Source organism: Anser cygnoides, chromosome 32 (assembly GCF_040182565.1).
Source record: "Anser cygnoides isolate HZ-2024a breed goose chromosome 32, Taihu_goose_T2T_genome, whole genome shotgun sequence".
Lineage (NCBI taxonomy): Eukaryota > Metazoa > Chordata > Aves > Anseriformes > Anatidae > Anser > Anser cygnoides.
In genome coordinates this window covers 3,305,347-3,327,032 of record NC_089904.1, presented here as the reverse complement: position 1 = coordinate 3,327,032, position 21,686 = coordinate 3,305,347, and the positions used below count along the sequence as shown (strand labels likewise).

Here is a 21,686-nt window from a genome sequence, read left to right as displayed (position 1 = left end):
GCCTGCAGGGCCGATGCAGCCCCTGAGCCCGGGTTCCCAGGAAGGTGCAAGCCTGGAGGAAGAGCCGCCCCGCCAACCTGTGCGGCAAGGAAATGCGGTCAAGGGAACGAGGCACAAGTGGGAGCGCAGCTCCCGGGCTCCCCTCAGATGTGGGAAGGGGATGGGCTCACAGCGGGTTGCGAGCCAGGACACCTGCTCTGCGGCGAGGTTTTGCTCCTGGAGAGGGCAGCAGGAAGAGCAGGGGCTGCTCCGAGCCAGCCCCTCTCCACCCTGCTGTCTCCCCTACGCAGCGAGGCGTGGGCTGCTCGCTCTCGTGGAGCAGCGGCACCCGTAAGGGCCAGGTGTCTCCAGGGTTCACAGCTGGGGATTTTGATCCAGCATGGGCACGGGAGCTGGACATGAAGCTAACTGGGCGCAGCAGAAGTGAGATCTCTAGCTTGGGCAAGTGAATCTGTCCCACAGGAAATTCGGGAGGTGCAGCTTGTCCCCAGAAACCCAGAACACCCCCCCAGCCTCACACCAGCCCCCAGCACAGCAGCTACACACGGAGGCAGCGCTGTGCCATGGAAAACTGCTCCAACGCAGCCACCGCTGACACCTGAACACCCCTTCTGCCCAGGGAGAGGGATGGTGACCCCACTTGTTGTACCAGACGGGCCACGGCTCAACCAGGGGCCCTCTGCACCCCATTCCTCCCCCTTTGGTGCCTTTCAGGCTCCAAGAAGCTGCTTTTCCCAGGTCAGGGCTCCCACCTGTGGGCTGCCGCCGCTGGTGGTAGATGTGCAGCGCTCCTCCCTTGTCCACCCTCGTCACCACCTGGTACTCGGTGCTGTTGAAGCGGTTGACCCGGATGACGCTGGTTTTCTGCTGGGCGTTGGCGTTGTCTGAGTTGGTGGCATAGAGGTAGTTCTCAAAGACGGTCAGCCCGTAGAGGTGCTCGATCTGGAAGGCACCACGCAGACAGCCATGAGGAATTTAGGAGACGCAAGAGCCTGGCTCCGAGGTATGTGAAGCCCCTGAATTCCTGCCCTATGGCTCTCACTCCCTGCCACTGGAGATGGGGATGGGGGCAGGGGATGGGGCTTGGCAGTCAGGTAGTGCAGGACCTGCTGCTCACGGCTTTTATTTGCTGAAACGAGCAAGCAAAGCTCGTGAACCAGTGCTCCCGGCAGGCTAAGCTCAGGTGTCCCTCCAGCACGCTCTGCGATAAAGCCCCCGGTCCCGACCTGCCTCTGGCCCCACTCACCAGGATGCCCTGGATGATGGTATGTCTGTTCTTGCCTTCGTAGTCCACCACCTCGATGTAGTCCAGGTAGGCGTCAGCCCAGTATACGAGCCGGTTCACCAAGTCCAAGGTGATGCCGTGGGGGAAGACGATCTTGCTGTCCACCAGCTTGGTGCGGTTCTGCCCGTCCATGTCGCAGCGCTCCACCTTGGGGATCTGCCCGTAGTCCGTGAAGAACACCTTGCTGCGTGAGGAAGGCAGAGAGGGGAGCTCAGAGCCTGGATGCCACCTCCAGTCCAGAGAAAGAGAGGATGCAGACATGCAGACAGCGCGCGTCCACACTTGCGGACGTGGGCTTGCGTTCGAACATAGGTTTGCACGCTCACGGGACCGTGCACACAGGCTCCCAGCCATCCACACGTGCAAGCACGCCTCCCCGAGCACGCGTGCCATCCACAGCTGCACCTTTGTGTTGATGCAGGCACGTTCGGGCACAGGCAAGCACTGGTTGCAACGCAGGCGAGCCTGCGCCTGGCTCAGCAGACACCGAGCACCCCTCACGTGGCTGCTGCCAGCAGCTGAAGGGCGAGAGCGCTGCCAGGCGTGGCGGCCCTGGGAGCTCCGAGGAGCTGCAGTAACCCAGGCAGAGATGCTGAGACAGGCAGCCGGCGCTTGAACTGAGACCTGCTGGTGTCACCAGGAAGAGGTCCAGGGCCCTCCACCAGCTGACGTGTTAAAACCCAACCCAGCTCATCTACCTGGGCGTCGTGCACCCGAGAGCTGCATTTCAGCAGCTGCCACGCACACCCTGAGCCTCTGCAGGGATCCGGCATCGCAGCCTCCCCATGCAGGAGATTTTGCAAAGGCAGCTGCGGGAGCGGTGCTCCCTGACTGCAGCACCCTGCGTAAAGAGACCCAAGGGAGCCGCTCAGTCCAGCAGAGGGGCTTCCAGACGCAGGCACGGTGACAGGAGATGCCACCAGCCCCAGAGGCGAGGACAACACGCTTGCTCACCAAGGGCAGTTAATTACAAGACTCAGGTTAGACGCTGACATCCCCCAGTGCTGCACCGGTCCAGCACTGTCCCCCGTGCAGTGTCAGCCGAGCAGACAGGCTCGGGCTGCTCTGACCCCCTTCTAAGGACTAAACCCTCTCCAAATCTAGCTGCTGCTAGTGGGCTGCTGAAAACTGCTGTCACATCCATCCTACAGCACATGGCCCGGATCTCAGCCAAGGGAGAGAAAATGCTGAACTCAGGCAGAGCTAAAGCTCGGAGGGACCCTCATGGGGGTGAGCTGCTTCTTCAGCGGCATCTCTGCTGCCCACCGGACGGCTTGGGAGCTGGTCCCCCCCAGCTTGCTCCACCTCTGCAGGGCTGCAGCAACACCGACCCTCCCAGCCGGCAAGCAGCTCTTACCCCATCGCTGGGTCTAGCGCGATCCCTTTGGGGTTGTACAGCTCCAGGTCCAGCAGCGTGACGCAAGTGACTCCGTTCTTGTTGCAGACAAAGATCCTGTCATCGATGTCATCCACAAAGTAGAAGTTGCCCGTGAGCCAGTCGATAGCCATCTGCTCCACATCTGGGCCACGGGAGAAGAGAGGCAAAGAGAGGTTAGGGAGGCAGGGAGGGAGAAGAAGCCCAGGGAGGAGCCCTGGCAGGTTCCCTGATCACCCCCCAGCCCACCAGGCACCTCAAGCAGGGACATAGCTGAGAAGTGAGCACACGTGAGCCGTGAAGAAGCCGTGAGCTGCAGCACGCCAGGGCCCTGGCCCTCCTCACCCTGCACGGCAGCAGCAGAGCCGAGAGCGGCCCCCTCAGGCTCGCTGTTGCCCAGGCTGTGCCCACTGGCCCAGGTTGCACATGGTAGGGGAAGGGTCTGCTCCACCGTGAAGCCCTGGATCAGTGTGGCAACCTGTCCCCTCCTCTGCACCCGCTGTCCGTCCTGAGGACCTGCCACCACTGGGCAGCGCTGCCGCTGCCAGCGTCCGCGCCAGCGGCGATGCAGCACGCGGCCGCACAGGGGTCCCCACAGCAATGCCGGCCGGGCAGCAGGGAAAGGTCCTCCCGAGGATGAAGGCAGCAGAAGCTGGTTCCCGGAGAAGCGACTAGCGCAGCAGGAAGGAGAGCACAAACTGCAGCATCGAGACCAGGGGCAGCAGCAGGCAGGGCCCTGCTCAGGCAAGGAGCAGGCAGCGGTAATCCGGCGTTGCAACGACGCCCCGAGCCCCGAAGCAGGTGAGCGACGGCATCTGGCACGCCAAGTTTAAGTATTTAATTAAACCAGCAAAAGCCTGTTAAATCGGATAAACCTGATGCACCCAAATTCTTTGTCTGTAAGCAGGGTGCTGCTGCGTGCTGCCCGGCTCCCCTTCCCTGCTGGCCCTGGCCCACGGACAGGGCAAGGGCTGCAGCTCCCGGGTACTCTGGTGAAAGTGGGGGCTTTGTCCCCCGGTGCTTTTGGTTGGAGAGGACCCCGGGGCCGCTCGCCCCGACCAGCGACACCGTGCTGCTGTCCCCGGCCACCTGCAAGGCGGAGCAGGGCCAGGGCTGAGGTGTCCGCGGCCCCGCACCGCGACTGCCCCGCGGCGCTGGGACCCAGACAGCCCCAGAGGAGCAGAGCCAGACACTGCTGAATTATTAACTAGCGCAGAAGCTTCAGAGCGCACAGGGAGGGAAAACATGAATCAAGCCAGGACGTTTTGCAATGCCCCCAACTCCCCCTGCTTGCAGGATTCAGCCTGATTACATCAAGCCCTTCCCTGCTCTAGCACCACGAGGCGCTGCCCGGCTGCTGACGAGCGCCGAGCTCATGAGCACCCGGTGGTTTTGTGGGTGCCCTGTCAACACCAACCCCAAGTCCTGAGCTACCTGGGCCAGCTCCCACTGCTGCACACCCCGTTCAGCTCTTCAGGCCAAGCCCTGGCCCTGGGGACGGGGATGTCTTCCTGGCAGTCACGCACCCCAGGGCCAGGGCTGCGCACCGATGACCGACCGGAAAGGCGAGGCTCGCCATGTCCCGCCGCTATCACCCGGCCTGATTTATCTCATAAAAATAAGTGGAAACAGTCAGGGCTCAGGAATTAGCACCGAAGCAGCTACGCCAAAGGCACACGGAGAGCCCAACGTGCAGCGAGTGACGAGCGGGGCCGGGGCGGAGGCGATGCCCCCCGGGGCCACAGGGAGCGCAGGGCAGTGGGAGCCGCTGCCCCAAGGGCTGGAGCTGGGCTGGGGGCATGGTGCGGGGTGGGCAAGGGCCGCATTGTGCCCCCCGGGTGTCGGGGAGGCTGGGCCTGGCCCCCCTCGCCTTCCCCACGCCAACCGGCCCCCGCCTCCTCCACCCCCGGCCCTGATTCACCGGCCTCTGATGAGAGGAGGGGGCGGCAGCAGCGCGCACGCAGCGCTGCCAGGGCCAGGAACGCTCCACCGAAGGGACTCGCAAAAATTCCCCAAAAATCAGCTGCTGGCTGGAGCTCGCGCGGCGCTGAGTCAGAGTCACAGGACGGCCGGGGGGGGGGCGGTGAGGACCCCGTGGGACGGCGCAATCCTGGCGCCATCCCCGGCACCTGCGGGCACCCAGCCCGGCCCACCAGGCCCACCAGAAGCCCTCCTCGCTCAGGTTCTCCCGGGGGCTGGCTTCGTGGGTCGTTCGATGGCAAATCCTTCCAGCAACGGGGATTTGGCCTCTCCTCGCCACCCTCCTCCCCCCCGGCCAGGAGCTGCCGTCTGGCCGAACCCAGCGCACTCAGGCCCCGTTTTTGTTCCCCTTCCAGGAGAACGGGGCCGCTGCCACCTCACCGAGCGCTCCCAGCCGAGCTCGAGCTCGTCTCCAGCTCCTCCAGCTGGGAGGAAGCTCACCAGCATGGCATCCAAAGGCTGAACGCAGCTCGGAAGGGAAAACGGCCAGAACCAGCTGCAGATCGCAAACCGCTCGTTCCTCAGGGCCCGCAGCCCCTTTCACGTTCCCGGGACGCTCTGGCAATGCCCGTCCCCGTCACGGCTGCCACCTGGGACCCCGGGGACCAAGGGGACACGGGGAGCAGCGATGCCTGGCTCCAGCACAGCGCGGCCGGCCCGGCGGGGGGGGGCCCTGCTCGGAGCCGGGCATCGCTGGGGCGGGCAGCGGGGCCGGGCCGCGGGCTCGGAGCTGGAGGTGACGCAAGCACTTGCTCTTCTCCCAGGCTGTATTTTTGCAGCTGGAAAGCATTACGCTCCTCAAAGGCTTTTGTTTTTCAAATTGCTCCCTCTCCCTGCTCTCTATCCCTCCCTCCCTTCCTCCCCCCCCCCCCTCGCAGGAATCAGTTGTTGTTATTATTATTATTATTATTATTATTATCATCATCAGTTCTTTCTTGCAGCCTCAGCTAAACCTGGTTTTCCTCTTGAACTTTCAGTGGAAGCGAATTTAGCTAACGTCAATTTTTACCCCCCAGCGTTAACGTGCAGAGAGCTCTCCCCAGTTCACTACAGCTCGGGGAGGGGGGGCTGAGAAGGTCGGGGCTTTCTCCTCACCCCCGCCATCCCCTGCCGGACAGGGGGGACCAGGAGGTGCCCCAGCCAAAGCCCTCTCAGTGACCCAGCTCAGGGACCACGGGAGGAACAAGGAGGGGGCAGCCCCCAGCGGCGGAGGGATGCTGCCTACGAGGGCATCTCCCGGCCCCCGGCCGAGACTCAAGTCTCCCTCCTTGCTCAATCGGCGCTGGGTGTTGCAAACAATTGCAACATGCAAAAATCATTTGCTAAGATTTATTTATTTGCTAGCGTTTGAAAAGGAGCTTGGGGGACAGAGAAGAAGGGACGTGAACTTTAAAGGCTTTTCCTGGAAGAAGCTAACTAACCTCATTAGGGCCGGATCGCTGCGGCCCATGCCAGCTGGCCCCACTCAGAAGCGCTGGCCACAAACGCGGCTGGTGCGGGGCCGGATGCCGGAGAGGGCTCTGCCCGTTGGGTCCCTTTTAGGGAGGAGGCACGCAGAGGGAGGACAGAGGGAAGGCAGCCCCAAGGAGTTAGTCAGTGGCACATTGCTCAACGATGGTGGGCTGGCAACTTCAGCAAGCTCCAAAACCAACCCTGCGCAGATGTTTCCTGGTTTCACGCTGACCCTGACGAAGCACTTGCCGAAGTCCCTGCCACAAAATAATCTGCGTGGCACTGGGCTCAGATTTGCCTTTTCTTCCTTCCCATGGTCAGTAGAAGAAGAAAGCTGAAGCAACCTCTGCAGCCCGCACGGCACGGGGGCACCGGCGGTGGCTCTTCACATCGGGCTGAAGGTCGCTTCCAGCCCGGCCTCCTCCGGCAGCGCGCGGAGACCCTGCTGCAGCACGAAGCCGCTCGGGGAGCGCGGCAGGAATACCTGACCCGCGCCCAAGGATGAGGCTGAAGGGCAACGCTGCTCCCAGCCAGGGAAGGGACGTGCTGAAGGGGAGTTTTTAGGACTTGGCCCCACCGACCCTTACAAGTCTTCCCAGCGATACCCTTCTCCTGCCCCCGATCCCAACCCCATCCTGTGCTCAGTGGGGCTGGGAGCATCCTGTCCTGCACAAAGAGCTCCCTGGCGCACGCGGTTCACCGTCGGAGCAGCCATTCCAGGAGCTCCTGCCGGAGGCTCTCCCTTCCTTAACCCAAGCCCTGGAATATCTGATTTACCCCACAGCAAGTCAAGCACCGTAAGACTGTGGGTTTTTTGGGGAACTAGCTTTGCTGACCCAGCACATAACTTTCCTCTGCATGAATCAGTTGTTGTGCACTCTGCAAATACATCAATTATGGTCTGACACAAGGAGGAAGGAAACATGCAATCTTGTCTCAGACTAAAACATGGATTTCGACACAATTCTGGAACAGCTGCAATTAAGATGCGTGCAAGTCAGGCTCACCCTAACTCTTGCACTTTTAAGCGTGTAAGAGGCGAAGAGCTGCGGCGCTCTGGAAGAAATCCCACTCCTTGACTACTGCTAGAAGGGAGCACTCCCCACGGGGCAGCCGGGGCAGGACAGGGCAGGAATTGCTCAGGAGAGGCCCCAGCTCTGCTGGGGAGCTCTCCCTTGCCAGACTCCCCCTTTGGGGCAGCTGAAAGCACCGCCACCCTCCAACACAAGGTCAATCATACAAGCCCCTTGCTCACCTTTCTGACGAGGTGCGTTTCTACTTTACCCCAGCACACATCGAGGAGCTCAGCCGAGCTCTGCTGCTGCTACTCGCATGTTGTTTCTAGGTCCAAATTCATCTCCTGAAAACAACCTACGTGTTTTGCTTTCAGTGCTTTGGTGGTACGGACTGTCCCTCCGAAGGAAAACCAGACGAGTTCAGCTACGGCTGCGGTGACCAGAGCAGCCCGCAGTGGGGACAGGAGTCGCACCGGGATGCCCGAGCAGCCCAGGAGATGGGACGGGGCTGCCTCCAGCACCCAGCACCCAGCACCCAGCCGTGCCACCGCACACCGGGAGCCCCCGGCACGCGGCTGCCGAGGAAAAAGCTTGGAGAAGTCGCCAAATGTTTCAGTTCAAAAACGCCTCCAGAAGAGGAACGAAGGCTCGTCAGGAATGCAGTCCCCAGGGCTGCTCAAATACATTGGTTTCCTACTTTCTTTTTTTATAGGGAATGATCCGTTTGATACATTTACATAATACCATAATCTGAAGGAATTTCTGTCTCTTCCCTCCACACACATCCTCTGCCCCGGAGAACAAGACGCTCTCTGTAATGGCAAACTGCTCCGTGGGTAAACACTGCTCCTGGGGACAATTTTCCTTAATTAAAGTGTGCTAACAGGACAGGCACAAAGACAAACTCCGGCCCCTCAGGGCACCCGCCTCCCCCGGCCGGCAGGGATGGGGATGGCTGGGTCCCACCGCGCATCCCCAGAGGGCTGGGGTCCCTCCGTGCCCCTGTGCCAATGCCGGGCAGCTGATTTTTGGCCTGGGGTCAGCTAACCCCCCCCTGGGCTGCAGGCTCCGGCTCAGCCCCTGCAGCAGAAGCTGCCATCGGCTGCCAGCCTGCGAGCGAGGAGGAGGCGCTGCGGACGGGCCAGACACCGGCGGGTACAGCCAGCACCATCACGTCAGCCTGGTCTCCTTAGAAAACCAAGCTAAAAAAAATAAATATATTTAAAAAAAAAAAAAAACCAACTCCGTTAAGCTGTTTAGCTCAGAGGAGAAACTGCTGGGTGGGAGCCTGTGGCCCACGTCCAGGACGTCTGACTCGGCGCGCATAGGGATGCTTGCGGCCTCCATGCGTGCGCCGCGTGCCCGTGCGAGCCTTGCGAGCTGCACTGCCCCCCCCGGGGGTGGCGGCCCCCTCCTGCCCCCTGCCCGGCCCCCTCCGTCGCCTTCCCCAGCTCCAGGGCTCTTCCCCAGACCCCAGCCTGCTCCCCCCTTTCCCAGCTGCGGCACTGGAGGTGGGAAGAGCAAGGAGAGAGCTGGGGCAAGCTCCGTCCCGGCTGCAGAGGACAGCCAAGGGACTTTAATTACTGTTCCTTAATGAGGCAATTCCACCAACAAAGGCATTCAGCAGAGGCCGGCCGAGGGACAGGCTGCTCGGCCTGCTTGTGGGTGCAAGGGGGGGGCAGCGAGAACCCGCGGGAGCTTTATCGGGGTGCTCTGGGGAGGGCAAGGGGACGAGGGCCGGGAACGCTGAGACAGGGACGGCTGCAGGCAGGGGCGGTCCCAGCAGAGCGCGGCCGCACCGGGGTGAGCTGCGAGCGGCGGCGCAGGGCGGACGGACGTCTGCAGGAATAAACGTGCTCCCTGCCACTTCGACTCAAACACGTCTCCGCGCACAAGAGGATCCCAATTAACGGGGGGAATTACTTCTGCCCTTTGCTCTGCAGCAACGTGGAAACGGGGCTCGGCCCGTGCTGAGCAGCAGCACCTTGCCGCTGCCGGAGGGGGACGGGAGGGCAGCGGCAGCCGCGCGGGGAGGGACGGGACCAGGGTGGGGGGCTGCTGCCCCCGGCACGGTCAGACCCCGGCCCTCCTCCAGCCCCAGCAGCCGCGCACGATGCGCGCAGGAGGCGGCACGGGCTGGGGCCTTCCTCCCGCAGCTGCCCCGCACGAGGCTTTGACAGCCACGTAACAAGGCAGTGCCCCTCGAGACCAGGCTCTTGCGTAACCCGAAGCACTTTTGCTTCCTCTTCCTCCTCCCCTTTTTTTTCTTTCTTTTTTTTTTTTTTTTTCCCCTTTGCATAACGAAAACTCAATGCAGCCCGTTGAACCAGGACTCACAGCGGGCTCCCCGCCAGGAAAAGGACCTCGCTTGGCAGAGCACACGGACGCTGCCCGAGGCTGGGGGGAGCGCAGGGAGCCCCTCTCCGCAGCTCTGCTAGGAAGGGAGCCAGCAGCAGAGCCCAACCCCCCCCCCGAACTGTCCCCTGCGTCCCCCCCATGGTGCCACCGCGGCACGGGGCTGTTGCCCGCAGCCCTCGGGGCCCCAGCACAGCCAAAGATCTGCCCCTTCCCCAGAGCAGGGGCACGCTGAACCCCTCTGCTGGGGGCTCTGCCGGCAGCCCCGTACTGCCCCCAGCCCCACGCTGCCTCCAGGCGTCGCCGAGGCCCTGCTCAGCCCTCTCCAAGCCTCTGTCCCTGTCTCTCACGCAGGAAGCACAAAGAGGAATTGAACCCCAAAGAGCAGAGTCCTGCTCGGCCCCGGGGAGCCATCGACGCCTCTGCAGGTCAGCAGCCCAGCCCCTCGCAGCAACCCCACCGCGGGCAACGCGTCTCCCCCGGCAGGGCGCATTGGCCCCCCCAGCTCCAGCACCCTGCCCGCCCCACGTCTGCGTCCACGCTGAACAGAGCCGCGCAGGCACCGGGCGAAGGGGCTGCCTGAAACCACCGCAGCCTTCACCTCCCCCCCAGCACAAAGAGCCGATGGGTGGGTGCGAGCACCCCGCCGGAGAACCCGCATCAGGTGAAGCAGGAGGAGGTGATCACGTCCCCGGCTCTCGTGAGTTGCTGCTATGCGAGCAGTCATCAACAGTTAAAAAGCAAGCAAGAAAGAAAGGGATCAGCAGATGAAATTACCAGTCATCCCTCTTTCTTGCCAAAGAAGTTCACATCAGAGCCTCTTTCTTGGCTAGAACGAGGCAGAAAGGAAGAAAAATAGCTTTCCATGCAAAGTGGGGAAAGAAACGTACTTGGATTTCTCTGTAGACCAACATCTCCCTGAAATCAATTTGTCCCAAACCCTACAGCATTTCTGCTTATTGGCAACAGAGCAGGTCATTACGAGTAACAGGGCTGAAATGGAGTCAATGAAAACAACCTCCTAGACATGCTTGTTTAGATAGATGCTGCCCAGGAAGGTATTTTAATAATGGCCAGATTGTTATCATTTAAGGTTTATAATGCACTCGGGATCAAATGTCCCACTATTTCAAACCCCTTCCTGGGGGCTTGTTTTATAAAAGACAAAGAAAACACCGAACCTTAAAACGAGAAATAATAAATCAAGAGAAGGCTCCGCAGTCTTTTCCCAGCAACCCTGGCCGCGTCCCGCCAGGCAGCCGACATTCCTGGACGCCAGCCCGCAGACCCCACCGGCGCGGCCGCGGGCACGGCTGGCGTGGACCCATCCCGGCTTCCGCGGGGACGCCGGCAAAGCCGCCGCCACCTCCCCGGCACTCCGAGGGGAGCAAGGCTCAGACACCTCCAGCTCCAGAGCCACAAAGGAGCTGTACCGGCACCAGGGACCTCGCGGCACAATAAATGCATTCAGGGCAAGGAACCCTGGCGCTGTGGAGCTACCGGTACCATGCAAAAAGTCAGGAGTCGTTTGAGAAGTGGGGAAAAAAAGAAAGGGAAAGAACAGGGAAAGGGGGGAACCACCAGGAGATCCTCTGAGAAACTCTGCTTTCGGTCTCCTGACGCGTGTTTTCTAGTATTTTTCCATAGTAAAAGCAACGAACTCTTCCCTTTCTTGAAAGCCGAGTATCACTTGATCGCACCAGTCCGGGAGCTGAGGCTTTAACGCGGCAATCGCAGCGCTCGCAGTAAAAGCCTGGGACGCTGAGAGGCTGGGTCAAGCTGCTGCCCATTAACGGCGTCCTTTACGCACCCCGAAGGACTGCTCCTTGCAGGACCACGCGCCTCGATCCCCAGCTCGCTGCGGGGCCAGATTTTGCCTTTCTCAATTCACCTGCAAAGAACCGAGGCACGGATCCGATTTAAGGTCGCCCCAACCCGACCGCAAGCCCGAGCACACCGCTTCCCTCGTCCCTTTGGTGACCACGCAGCAAGCCAGCCGGACGGCCAGCCCGGGAGGCCTGAAGGACTCAGGGACTCGTGCAAGCAGCTGCGAACGCACCGGGCGCTTCCCAAAAAAGCAGCCCCAGGATGGGAGCAGGGGTGGCAGGAGCGGTCCCACAGCAAACCTCCACGGGGACAGGGAAGGGGACGGCCGGAGCGCAGCGCGGCTCCCCGTGGCCAGCCTGCCGCTCACCCAGCGGGGGTTTAGCAACGCGAAAGCCCGAAAGCAGATTTTGTTTTGTTTTGTTTTGCTTTGAAATTCCTCGGAAGGCCAACTCCAAACAAATGAGAACATTGTCTCAGGAAGCACGTGGAGGCTGAAATCTGGTTGAGAAAACGCACGGGACCAGCGGGTCCCCGGAGGGTCGGGGATTAGCTGCCGACCAAGGTGGGTCCGCAGGAGACCCGTGGCGCCCGAGCCTCCGCCGAGCATCGGCAGGGCAGCCGGGGAGGATAGGGCCTAACTGGGGTCAAGTCTTGCTCTGAAATGAACCCTACAAGCCTGCAGCCGCAGAGGGAACTGAGCCCCGTGTGGCCGGCAGGAGCTGGGGCCGAAGCCTGGGAGCGCCGCAGAGCCCGGCGCCAGCGGCCAGACAGCAGGCGCAGCACCGGGGGCGCGGACGGTGACAGGGAGCAGACCCGCGCCCCAGCAAGGGGAACCCCCAAGCGTAACAGGGCCAGGACAGGGCTGGAAGTACCGGTGGAAGGAACTGCCCCCAGGGCTCCCTGGGGACTGAGGGGGCTCCGCTGGGGAGCAGCCCCCTCACGGGGTCCCAGCTCCCCGCAGCTCGGCTCCCAGCAGCCGGCTCGGCTCTGGGAAGGCCAGCAGGCCGAGCAGACACTGGGCCGACTGTCTGAGCAGCAGGGGAAAACCTCTGCAAGCTGCAGAGAGCAGCTCTTCCCCTGCACACACCAACACACACTCCTTTTTGTCCTTGAATGTGAGCACATATTCGGTGCCTGCCAGGATTTTCCCTGATTAGAAACAGGACTGGAATTTTCACACAGAGCGGAGGAGAGAGAGAAAGAGAGAAAGCGGAAAGGGAGGAAAGAAGAAACAAGTTCCCCTTTTTGCGACTCAGCATTGGCAGGAAGGACGAGGCCCTTCTTGCGCAGCTCAGAGAAGAGCTCGTTCCCCGGTCTCAGCCCCGCGGTCCTACAGACCCAAGGGCGAGGGAGGACCAAGGGCAGGGGCTGCAGGCGCCCAGGGGTGCTGACCGCAGACCCCGGCAGTCCCGCGGGGTCTGGATGCGGAGGTGCTGCCTTTGAGCTCCCTGCAGAGAGGGGGGCGGGGAACAGAGCCAAATTCCTGCCGCGATAAGGGGGCATGCGTCCCCCACCCCTTCCCCACCGTGGGTTTCGCTGCTTTGCAACACAAGCCAGGGATCGCCTCCCAGCTGCAGCGCAGCCTCCGGTGCCGGCACTGCCGCTGAGCCCTGCATCCTGCAGCTCCTGCACACGAGAGGTGCCCAGGGCTTCTGCCTGCCGCAGACGGCACGGGCTGATGCGGTGAGAAATAAATCAGTTCCAAAATGAGTGGGGTTTTTTGTTACTTTTTCTTTTTGCCTTCTCTTAGAGAAAGGGGTGGAAGACTTCGCCAGCCTCTGATTTTTAGCATGCTCCTGGAAGAGATGCGGGGGCAGGGAACAGGACGCCTCAAATCAACTGAGAAAATCACTGCCTGTGAGAAACGTCCCCGGGCAGCATGTGATTGGGAACCAAGGGACAGCCACCATGAAAAAGTGCATCAATACTCAAGGCTTGTGATAGAAGAAAGGGTTTAGCAGTGCAAGGAACTGGGGAAAAGCAAAGCTTCAGCATTCAGTGGGTCTTGGCAAGCCCTGCTAATAGTATTCATTTAACACATCTCCCACAACACAAGTGACAGTAATCTCTCCGCAGGAACGGAGAGGGGACAAAAAGGCATGGAAGCACAGCTCCTATCAGAAGTGGGCTGTGACATTTCACCGTCCCAGACTTACCGGTGACAGCTGGGGGCTGCTAATTTTCAGCCCTTTAGCATCAGTCTTTCCCCATCAGATGCCAACTCAAGCCACATAAGCAGCAGGCACCAGGGAAGTCTGGCTCCTGCTGTTAGTAGATAAATGCCATAAAGCAGCAAATAAAGAGAGAAACCACTAATTGGATTGACAGGTCTCTTCAGCGTCCCAACAGGGAGAAGCAGGAGAGTGACATTATCTCCTCATCAGAACCCTCCAAAATCCAACCCAGGCTTGGGACCCGGGGCAGGGAGGATGGCCAACAGCCGTCTGAAAATCAGAGCCAACAAAATCGGCGCCAAACGGTTCAGCAACCCAAACCTGAGGCGGTTTCACTCCTGCACGCTGGAGGAGTGACCCTACGGCCATGTAACCCCACAGAGAGCCCCCGCAGCTCATGTGCAGGCACCCACCACACACCAGCAGCGGGGACAGCATGCAGGAGCTGCTGCCGCCCTTCTTCCTGCGAAGGAGACTCTTCCCTTCATCCCGGGGCAAAATCAGGAGTTTTCCCATCCAGGCGAGCTGAATTCCCCTCTTCCTACTCTAAGCTGTAGCAACAGATCAGGAGGACAAGCAAAGCAAGGCACCTTTTCTTGTTCGGACTTGAACACGGTCTTCTTACGAGCTCCCTTCCCCTCTTGTCCATGACTACAAGGCTGTCCTCGGGAGGTTGACAACCTCCTGGAGCCGCAGCTGCCAGGACAACTGCCCCAAAGCCTGCCCCCACTCAGGCACGGCAGAGGGGCAGCAGAGCGGGCGTTGAGGCTCTGGTCCTGCCCCGCTGCCTGCCCACCTCTTGGTCCGAGCTCTCTCTCCCTCCGCAGCTCCCTCCATTCGAGCACAATCCCAGCTCTCTTCTGCTGCCCACGCCATCAACCTCCCGCAGTCCAAAGCCAAGCGAGGGCACCCCAGGGGCTTCAGGACGAGCCAGGGAGGCTGCTCGCTGTCAGGGGTGCTGGGCCTGCCTTCCAGACACAACCTCTGCCCAGCAGCATGGCTGGGGCACCCGGCTCACCCTTGCCAGATCACTAGATCAAGCCTGCGGGCAGCCGAGGGGCCACGGCAAGCCTTCACGCCGGTGATGTGCGCTCCTCCCTGGGGACCAGACCCGGATCATGCGGGGAGACTGCGGCAACCCAGACCCCCAGACCGAGGCAATAAACTGGAGGACAGGGCCACAGTCGCCATCCCCTGTGCCCGCGGTTCCTGGCCACCAGCCACAGCTGCAGGAAATGAAAACCCGAATGCCCCGGAAGAAACCCCACAGGACCCTCCCGTGAACCAAGGGGAGAGACCAAACTCAACTTGAGAAAGCCTTAAAAAAAGCAGAAGGAGCGCACAAAAGCAGACCTCAAACCGTTGGGGGGGGGGGAACAGAAAGCAAAGCTCAGCCCCGTCCTGCCTAATTTCAGGCTGTCGCCTGTAAGAGCAAAGGGTGAGGCCGCTCCCTAAAAATACACACTGCCCTAAAAATACACCGCGCAAGCCTAAATGCGCCGTGCCACGCACACCCTCCATGCGGTGCAGCGGCTGCAGCACGCTGAGCCCCAGCTCAGCCAGGGCCCAAGGGTGGCATGGGCCTGCCCCCAGCAGCCCCGTGCACCCCACAGCGCGGCCAGGATTTGGCCCCTTCTCCCCGTCCTGGCCGGGCCACCGTGACATTGCCGGGGGCAGAGGAACGCCCTCGCCCATGGACCCGCCAGAGACTTCTGTCGGTTCGCGGAGATCCGTCCGTACATGTTCCTCTAATTTGCTACGCCAGCTATTGCTCATCAGGTGAAAGCGCCCTCGTACCCACGAAGGATGGGGATCCTTGTTGCATCAGGCAGCCGCTGTCTGAAAGCACTCCTGGTTTTAAGAGGTAAAATACAATGGGAGGATTACGCCAGGGAAGCCAAGGGCTGCAGAACCGGATGGCGATGCCCTGAAAATACCAAAATCCCACCCTAGCTGCCTCAGTCTGTGGTTTCAGAGGACGAAATCAGTGACAGGAAAACAGCGAGGGGCCATCTCCACATCCTGGCTGCACAGCTACGACACTCAACCACCTCCACAGCTTCTCTTCCGATCCCACCTGCCCTGCACCACGCGCACACGAGGGCACACGAAGGAAGGGCCTGGGAAGACGGCGGCTTTCTGCCACGATCCCCACGGGGCTCCCAGGAGAGCAGACGGGGCACGCACCCACACAGTCCTCTCCCCTCCGTTTTCTAGAGGGCCCGAGTCAAAGGGCACCGAAACCCCAGCAAGCAGCTTTCCTTCCCCTGCCTGACTGCTGAACTGGGACCAGCAAGCCCCAACAGGAGGCTGTGCTGTAACCACACTCATCACAGCCTGGGAGACACAAACAGCACCAAGCATCCACCGCCGGCTGCCGGTGACTCAGCCGGCTGCCTGACGGGTCGGGATTTGACACTTCTGGGTCGGGATTTTGGTCTCAGTCCCTACCGAGGGACAGGAGACCGAAGCCCACTTTGGCAAGAAGAACCCAGGGCCAAAACCAAAAGAGGAAGCAGGGAGAACTGCTGGCCCCATCCCCTCTATGCAGGTATCACCTCCACTCCTCACCACATCATTTTTTGTTATATACTTGCACAAAGAAGCCCTGAGACTTGCTAGGAATAATAAGAGGGAAGGAAAAGGAAAGACGAAGGTAGAAGGAGAATAAAGAGGAAAAGTCCGTGCCAAAGCCCAGGTGCCTGGCCCTGCAGGAGGCTACCTCCCACCGAAACGCCCCCGCTTCGCGCACCTTGGGACACTCGGGGTTCACAAGGAGTGGGAGCAAGCTTTGAAGGGGAACGGGCACTCACGGTGCAGGCTGAGGGAGATGTTGATGGAGCGCTCTTCCACAAAGCCCTTCAGGTTGGGGATCTTGGCACACTTGAGGATGGTCTGGGAGGCACTGTCGCCCACGTGCACCCAGCACACCGTGTCTTCGACGTAGTTGAAGTCCATGGCCGTGGTCTGCTTGGCACTGGTGGGGGTGATGTTGGGCACGGGGGCACCGCTCAGGTAGGTGGCCAGGATGTTCTGGGAGTTGGCGATGAGCAGCACGGGAGGGCGGTCGACGGGCTCTGGAGAGGAGAAGGGGGGTCACGGCCGGGCACCACGGCTTGTGGCTGCAGCGCCACATCAAGCCGCACCTCGAGTACTGTGTTCAGCTTTGGGCCCCTCGGTACAGGAAGGACATCGAGGTGCTCAAGCGAGTCCAGAGAAGGGCAACGAAGCTGGTGAGGGGTCTGGAGAACAAGTCTTACGAGGAGCGGCTGAGGGAGCTGGGGTTGTTCAGCCTGGAGAAGAGGAGGCTCAGGGGCGACCTTACCGCTCTCTACAGGTACCTTAAGGCAGGCTGTAGCGAGGTGGAGATTGGTCTATTCTCCCATGTGCCCGGTGATAGGACAAGGGGGAATGGGCTAAAGTTGCGCCAGGGGAGGTTTAGGCTGGATGTTAGGAAGAACTTCTTTACGGAAAGGGTTGTTAGGCATTGGAATGGGCTGCCCAGGGAAGTGGTTGAGTCACCATCCCTGGAGGTCTTTAAAAGACGTTCAGATGTAGAGCTCGGTGACATGGTTTAGTGGAGGACTTGTTAGTGTTAGGTCAGAGGTTGGACTGGGTGATTTTGGAGGTCTCTTCCAACCTAGATGATTCTGTGATCAGCACACAGCCCGGCCCTTCTGCTCCCACAGAAGCAGGGCTGTGGCACACAGCCCAACACGTACAAGAGGGAAGGCGGCGGCACAGGTTGTACTCAGGGAAGAGCAGCTTAAAGCAAAGAACCGGGGCAGGGGCACACCTACAGCAGGAGGCCATGCTTTTCAGAGCTGTCCAGAGACAACACACTTCTCTCGTCCAGGATCTTACCATTCTTGGCTTTGCAGGATCTGTTATCAGGCTGCAAGAGGTATCCTTCAACACAGCTGCACGTGTAGGAACCCTCTGTGTTGGTGCAGGTCTGGCTGCAGGTCCCATAGACAGTGCACTCATCGAAGTCTGCAAAAGAAGACAAAAAAAACAAGGTTTGGACCAGAATCTTTCCTTAGCTGCCTTGCAAGGGAAGGACACGTTCTGTGAGGAAGTCCAGCAACATGCAGAAAGCAGAAGGACCGTCACAATATCCTCCAGCAGAGTGCCTGGCAAACATCACCTCCCAGCTTTCTGCAGAAGCACCAGCAGACAAGAAGCAAAAGGAAAAGCCCTGCTTCACAGCAGGGCCTTGCCAAGGCCTCGCCAACTCACTGGCCCTTCCCCCCACTCTCCAAGACCCCCACCTAAATTTCTAGTCTGAATTTCTCTAATCTTCAGCTTCCAAACCCCCAGCTCGCACGCTGCTCTTTCTTCTGCTAGATGAAAGAGCTGTCTCCACCGGAAAGCTCTTACCCCTAGAGGTGCATGCAGGAGCTGTTAAAAGTCCCCTTTTCACCCCTGCTCAGATAAATGAATGATGGAGCTGCAGAAACCTCTCATTTCAAGACTTGTTTCTAGGCACTGCATGGATCTGATCACTCCCTTTGACCCCCCTGCTATGTTCCAGCATCCTTCCCAAGGCGTGGACAGCAGCGTGCACCAGTGCAGCGACGGCCCCTCTGACCACACAAAGCCACGTCCTCACTCCCTTCCGATGCTTCTCAGGATTCACCGAACAGCCCCACAGCTGAAGGGAGACGATCAGAGCCCTGTCCCGTTGACCTCTACAGATCAGAGACTGCTGACCCCCCCCCGGCGAGCCCCACATCCCTTCGGCCACCTCGCCAAGCCCCCTGCTGCTGAGACAGCGGCCGCGGCCCCAGGAACGCGGCGCCGGCACCCACCTTTGCAGCTCCTCCTGTCCTCGGCCAGCTGGAAGGAGTTGTTGCAGTAGCAGGCCGGACCGCTCAGCGTCGGCACGCAGTGGTGCTGGCAGGCCAGGGCCGTGCAATTTGCTAATTGCTCTGAGGAGAGAGGGGATGGAGAGGAGAGAGGGTCAGAGGTGCAAGCGGCCACGCGTGCCAGAGCCCTGCGCCCGGCCCGGCCTCGCCGCAGGCGGTGACACCTTGGAGTGCCCAGAGGCCTGCAGAGGCTGGAGGAGAGACACGGCTGCCCGGCTCGCTGCTCCCCGCGGCGCAATTTCTGTTTGAAAACACCCGCGAAGCCTCCACATCTCCGTGCTCCCAACACACGAAGCAGGCCAGGGCTGCTGGGCGGCCTCGGCAGCTTCTGCCTTGCTCCACCACCACACGGCAGCCTCCAGTGTCCCAAGGTTATTTAGCGCCAGGCCTCGTTAGCCTGCCGGGGGTCTCTGGGGAGGGGATGTGCAGCGCTACCTGGCTCCTTCGCCACCAGGCCTGAGGGGGGACAAGCAGGGTGCCCAGCCTCTCTGCGTCACAGTGGGGCAAGAGCACGGCCGCCCCAGCTTGCCCCTTAACGCCGGCAGCGGCGAGAGGCTACCGCAGCCCAACCAGCGCGCACAGGGCCAGGGCAAGCTTTCACAGCAGAAGGGATGCTCGCCGTGCCAGACGAGAGTGCATCAGCCCACAAAGGCCTCTTTGTCTGGGGGGGGCGACTTTCACTGGGTTTTATTTGCTCCGCTCACCCTGCCTAACCCAGTCATTTTGGTGCTCAGAGGGCGCTGAACTCGGGTCACAGCAAATCTGCTTGAAGAGGGGAAAAAACAGAGTGTGCCTGCAGCCGCCCAACCACGCGCCTCCGCAAACCGGGGCAATTCGGCCCTTTCCACGTCCCCGATAGCAGGAGGAGCAGAGCTCGGGTGCTGCGCTCGCACGCCGAGGGCCGTCCCATGGCTTCTCCACGTTCAGCAACTCCGCTCTGCCTTTGCGTGGCCCCCGTCGCCCCCCAGCCTGCCCAAACGTCGCCTCCCAGCCTGCCCAAACGCTGCTGTCCGGAGGCCGTCCCGAGGTGCAGGAATTCAGATCCCAAGCCCCGCTCCTCCCCAGCCCTTGCGGTATTTGCAGAGACAAGGCCCCACTGCTGGGTGACCGTACCTGGCCTGTCCCCAGCCCCTTCGGCTGCGAAGCATCCGCACCCGGACCCCTGCCCAGCCTTGCCAGGACCAGCTCCCCTCTGAGCCCTCCGAACCCCAGGGGCCTGCCCCTGCAGATCCCCCCCCTTTCTTCTCTCTCACCCCCCTGCATCTCCTCCTCCTCCCAGAGCCACGTCCAGATGGGAAGTTTCACGAGCAGCCACCCTCGGCCAGAGTCCCCGACGCACAGCGCTGGGAGCCCTCGGGCTGCTGGGGTTGAAGCGGCAGCGCTGCGGGGGGCTTGGCTGGGCGGGGGGGACACGCAATCCTACAAGGCTGCAGCCGCAGAGGCTCCTCTCTGTGCTTGGGGCCGGGGGGGGGCCTTTGCTGGCTGCAGGAGAGATCTTCCTCCTCTGCTAGCACTGAGGGCCAAAACGACCGACTGGAAATGTTGCCCCTTGCATGTGTAATAGTTTAATAAGGCAGGCAGGGCCCAGCTGACTTGTTTACAAGGTTTATCAGCTTTGGCAAGCCCGGCTATTCATTTCAGATTCTTATCTCCTCACTGAAGCACCACATGCATCCGACAAAAAAGAAAAAACCCTCAAGAATGCAGGGTCTTAAGCGGAGAGGGCAGGGAAGACAATGGAGGGAGTTTCAGCACAAAGGCTCTAATTGCATTTCCATCTCCTATGGGTTTTTGCAAGGGCAGCAGAGGCTCCCCGGTTCTGCAGATGGGGCTCTGCATCTTTCTGCGGGACAAACCTCCCGAGCACAGAGGAAGCTCACGTTTATCAGCAAAAGACCTCAGGGCAGAGAGGCCAGGTGCAAAGGGCAATGGGGGGAGCAGAATGAGCTGTGATTATCCAGCAGGCCAGAGCATGAACCAGCAGCAGGGCCTGGGGCTCCTCGTTCAGGCCTGAAAAGCTCCACACCCTGCTATCGGAGGCAGGATGAACACATTCACCATGGCCCGGCCAACCTCGGCTCCACCCCGACCTGCGGAGAGGCTCCGCAGCCTCCTTCTATCAGCACGGGCAGGCAGCGTTACCGCAGAGGCAGCACGGGTTCAGCAGCTGCCGCCCCGAGTGCCCCATGTCCTGTGGGTTCACGGGGCCCCCAACCCGCGGCGGGGACGTGCACGGGCAGCGAAGAGCGGGGCTGGAGCAGCACGGCCACCGGAGCAGCAGGACGCGGGTGATGCCTTGGCACATGCTCCGAGTCCTTCTGCAGCAGCAAGGCTGCGCTCTTCACTGCCACCGCGCAGGAGAGCAGCCGCAGGTGCCAGCCCCGGCCGCCTCCAGCCCCTTCCCCACACCCTTGCAGCCCTTCCAGGAATGGCCTTGGCTGGATGCAGGCAGCATTTGGGGCCACGCCACGCACGGCAGCAGCGCACGCTTCTCGCTTCATGCCTGCTCCAATTGCTGCCTTCAACTCCTGGATAATCCTGCTCCAGGCCGGATTAGCAGCACCTCTCCCTAAACCTGGAGCAAAGGCAGGGGCTGGTATGGGGTTTGGGATCAGCAGCAAAGGAATGCCTCCCTGCCAGCTGCGGGCACCGGGGACCTCGGCACCCGACGCAAACAAGAGTGAGGATTTGGGCCCGCAGCGTGCCCCAAGCTGCGAGCAGCGACACAGGGTTGCCAGCACCCAGCTCCTGCCTGGTGCACGCAGGCCACGGGCTGCCCCACCATGAAAAACCAGATCCCAATTAACCAGTGAGACCTATTAACTAAGTATTAATGGTCAGAGTGCGCAAAGCAGCACGAACACCCCTGTATTGCTCCTGCCGGCGCTGCCCCAGGCAGCACCAACCAGCCCCAGCAGCAGAGGAGCTCCCAGCTCGGGGCCGGGGCAGGAGGGAGCCGCTCGTGGCAGCGTGTCCCAAGCCCAGCATCAGGCTGGGGGCGATGGAAGCTCGGCCCAGCCAGAGCCCTCTGCCCGGGGAAGGGACGGGGCTGGGCAGAAGGCACGCTGCTCGCCCAGAGCCGAGACCCAGCTCCGGGGTCAGCCCAGGACACGTGTTTCTGCGCGGCTAAGCTGTGCACCAGGCAGCCGATGCACATTGATTTTGGGAGAGTTTCCCAACAGGATTAGCAACCAGGGACTGGCCAGGAGGTGGAACAAAGCTCCTGGAAAGAAGGAAAAAAACATACCAGTATCTTTTATCTGAACCAGAATCCGAACTCTCCAAGCTTTTAAACCCAGGAGACAATGCAGCTATTTAATGGCCTGCAGGCTCAGGAATGATGGGCATTTACTT

At 60.9% G+C, this 21,686-nt stretch overlaps 1 protein-coding gene across 3 annotated transcripts in view; it reads right to left on the bottom strand.

Moving 5' to 3' along the window:
• LRP1 (LDL receptor related protein 1) overlaps positions 1–21,686 on the bottom strand; it is an 89,444-nt gene that overhangs the window by 42,677 nt on the left and 25,081 nt on the right. For all 3 annotated transcript variants that reach the window (XM_066985783.1, XM_066985784.1, XM_066985785.1), the window contains 6 exons: positions 18,276–18,395; positions 17,329–17,457; positions 16,278–16,541; positions 2,643–2,805; positions 1,247–1,469; positions 753–942 (listed from right to left, as the gene is read on the bottom strand). In XM_066985783.1, coding sequence (XP_066841884.1) covers positions 753–942; positions 1,247–1,469; positions 2,643–2,805; positions 16,278–16,541; positions 17,329–17,457; positions 18,276–18,395 — 1,089 coding nt within the window. The remainder of the gene's footprint in view (positions 1–752; positions 943–1,246; positions 1,470–2,642; positions 2,806–16,277; positions 16,542–17,328; positions 17,458–18,275; positions 18,396–21,686) is intronic.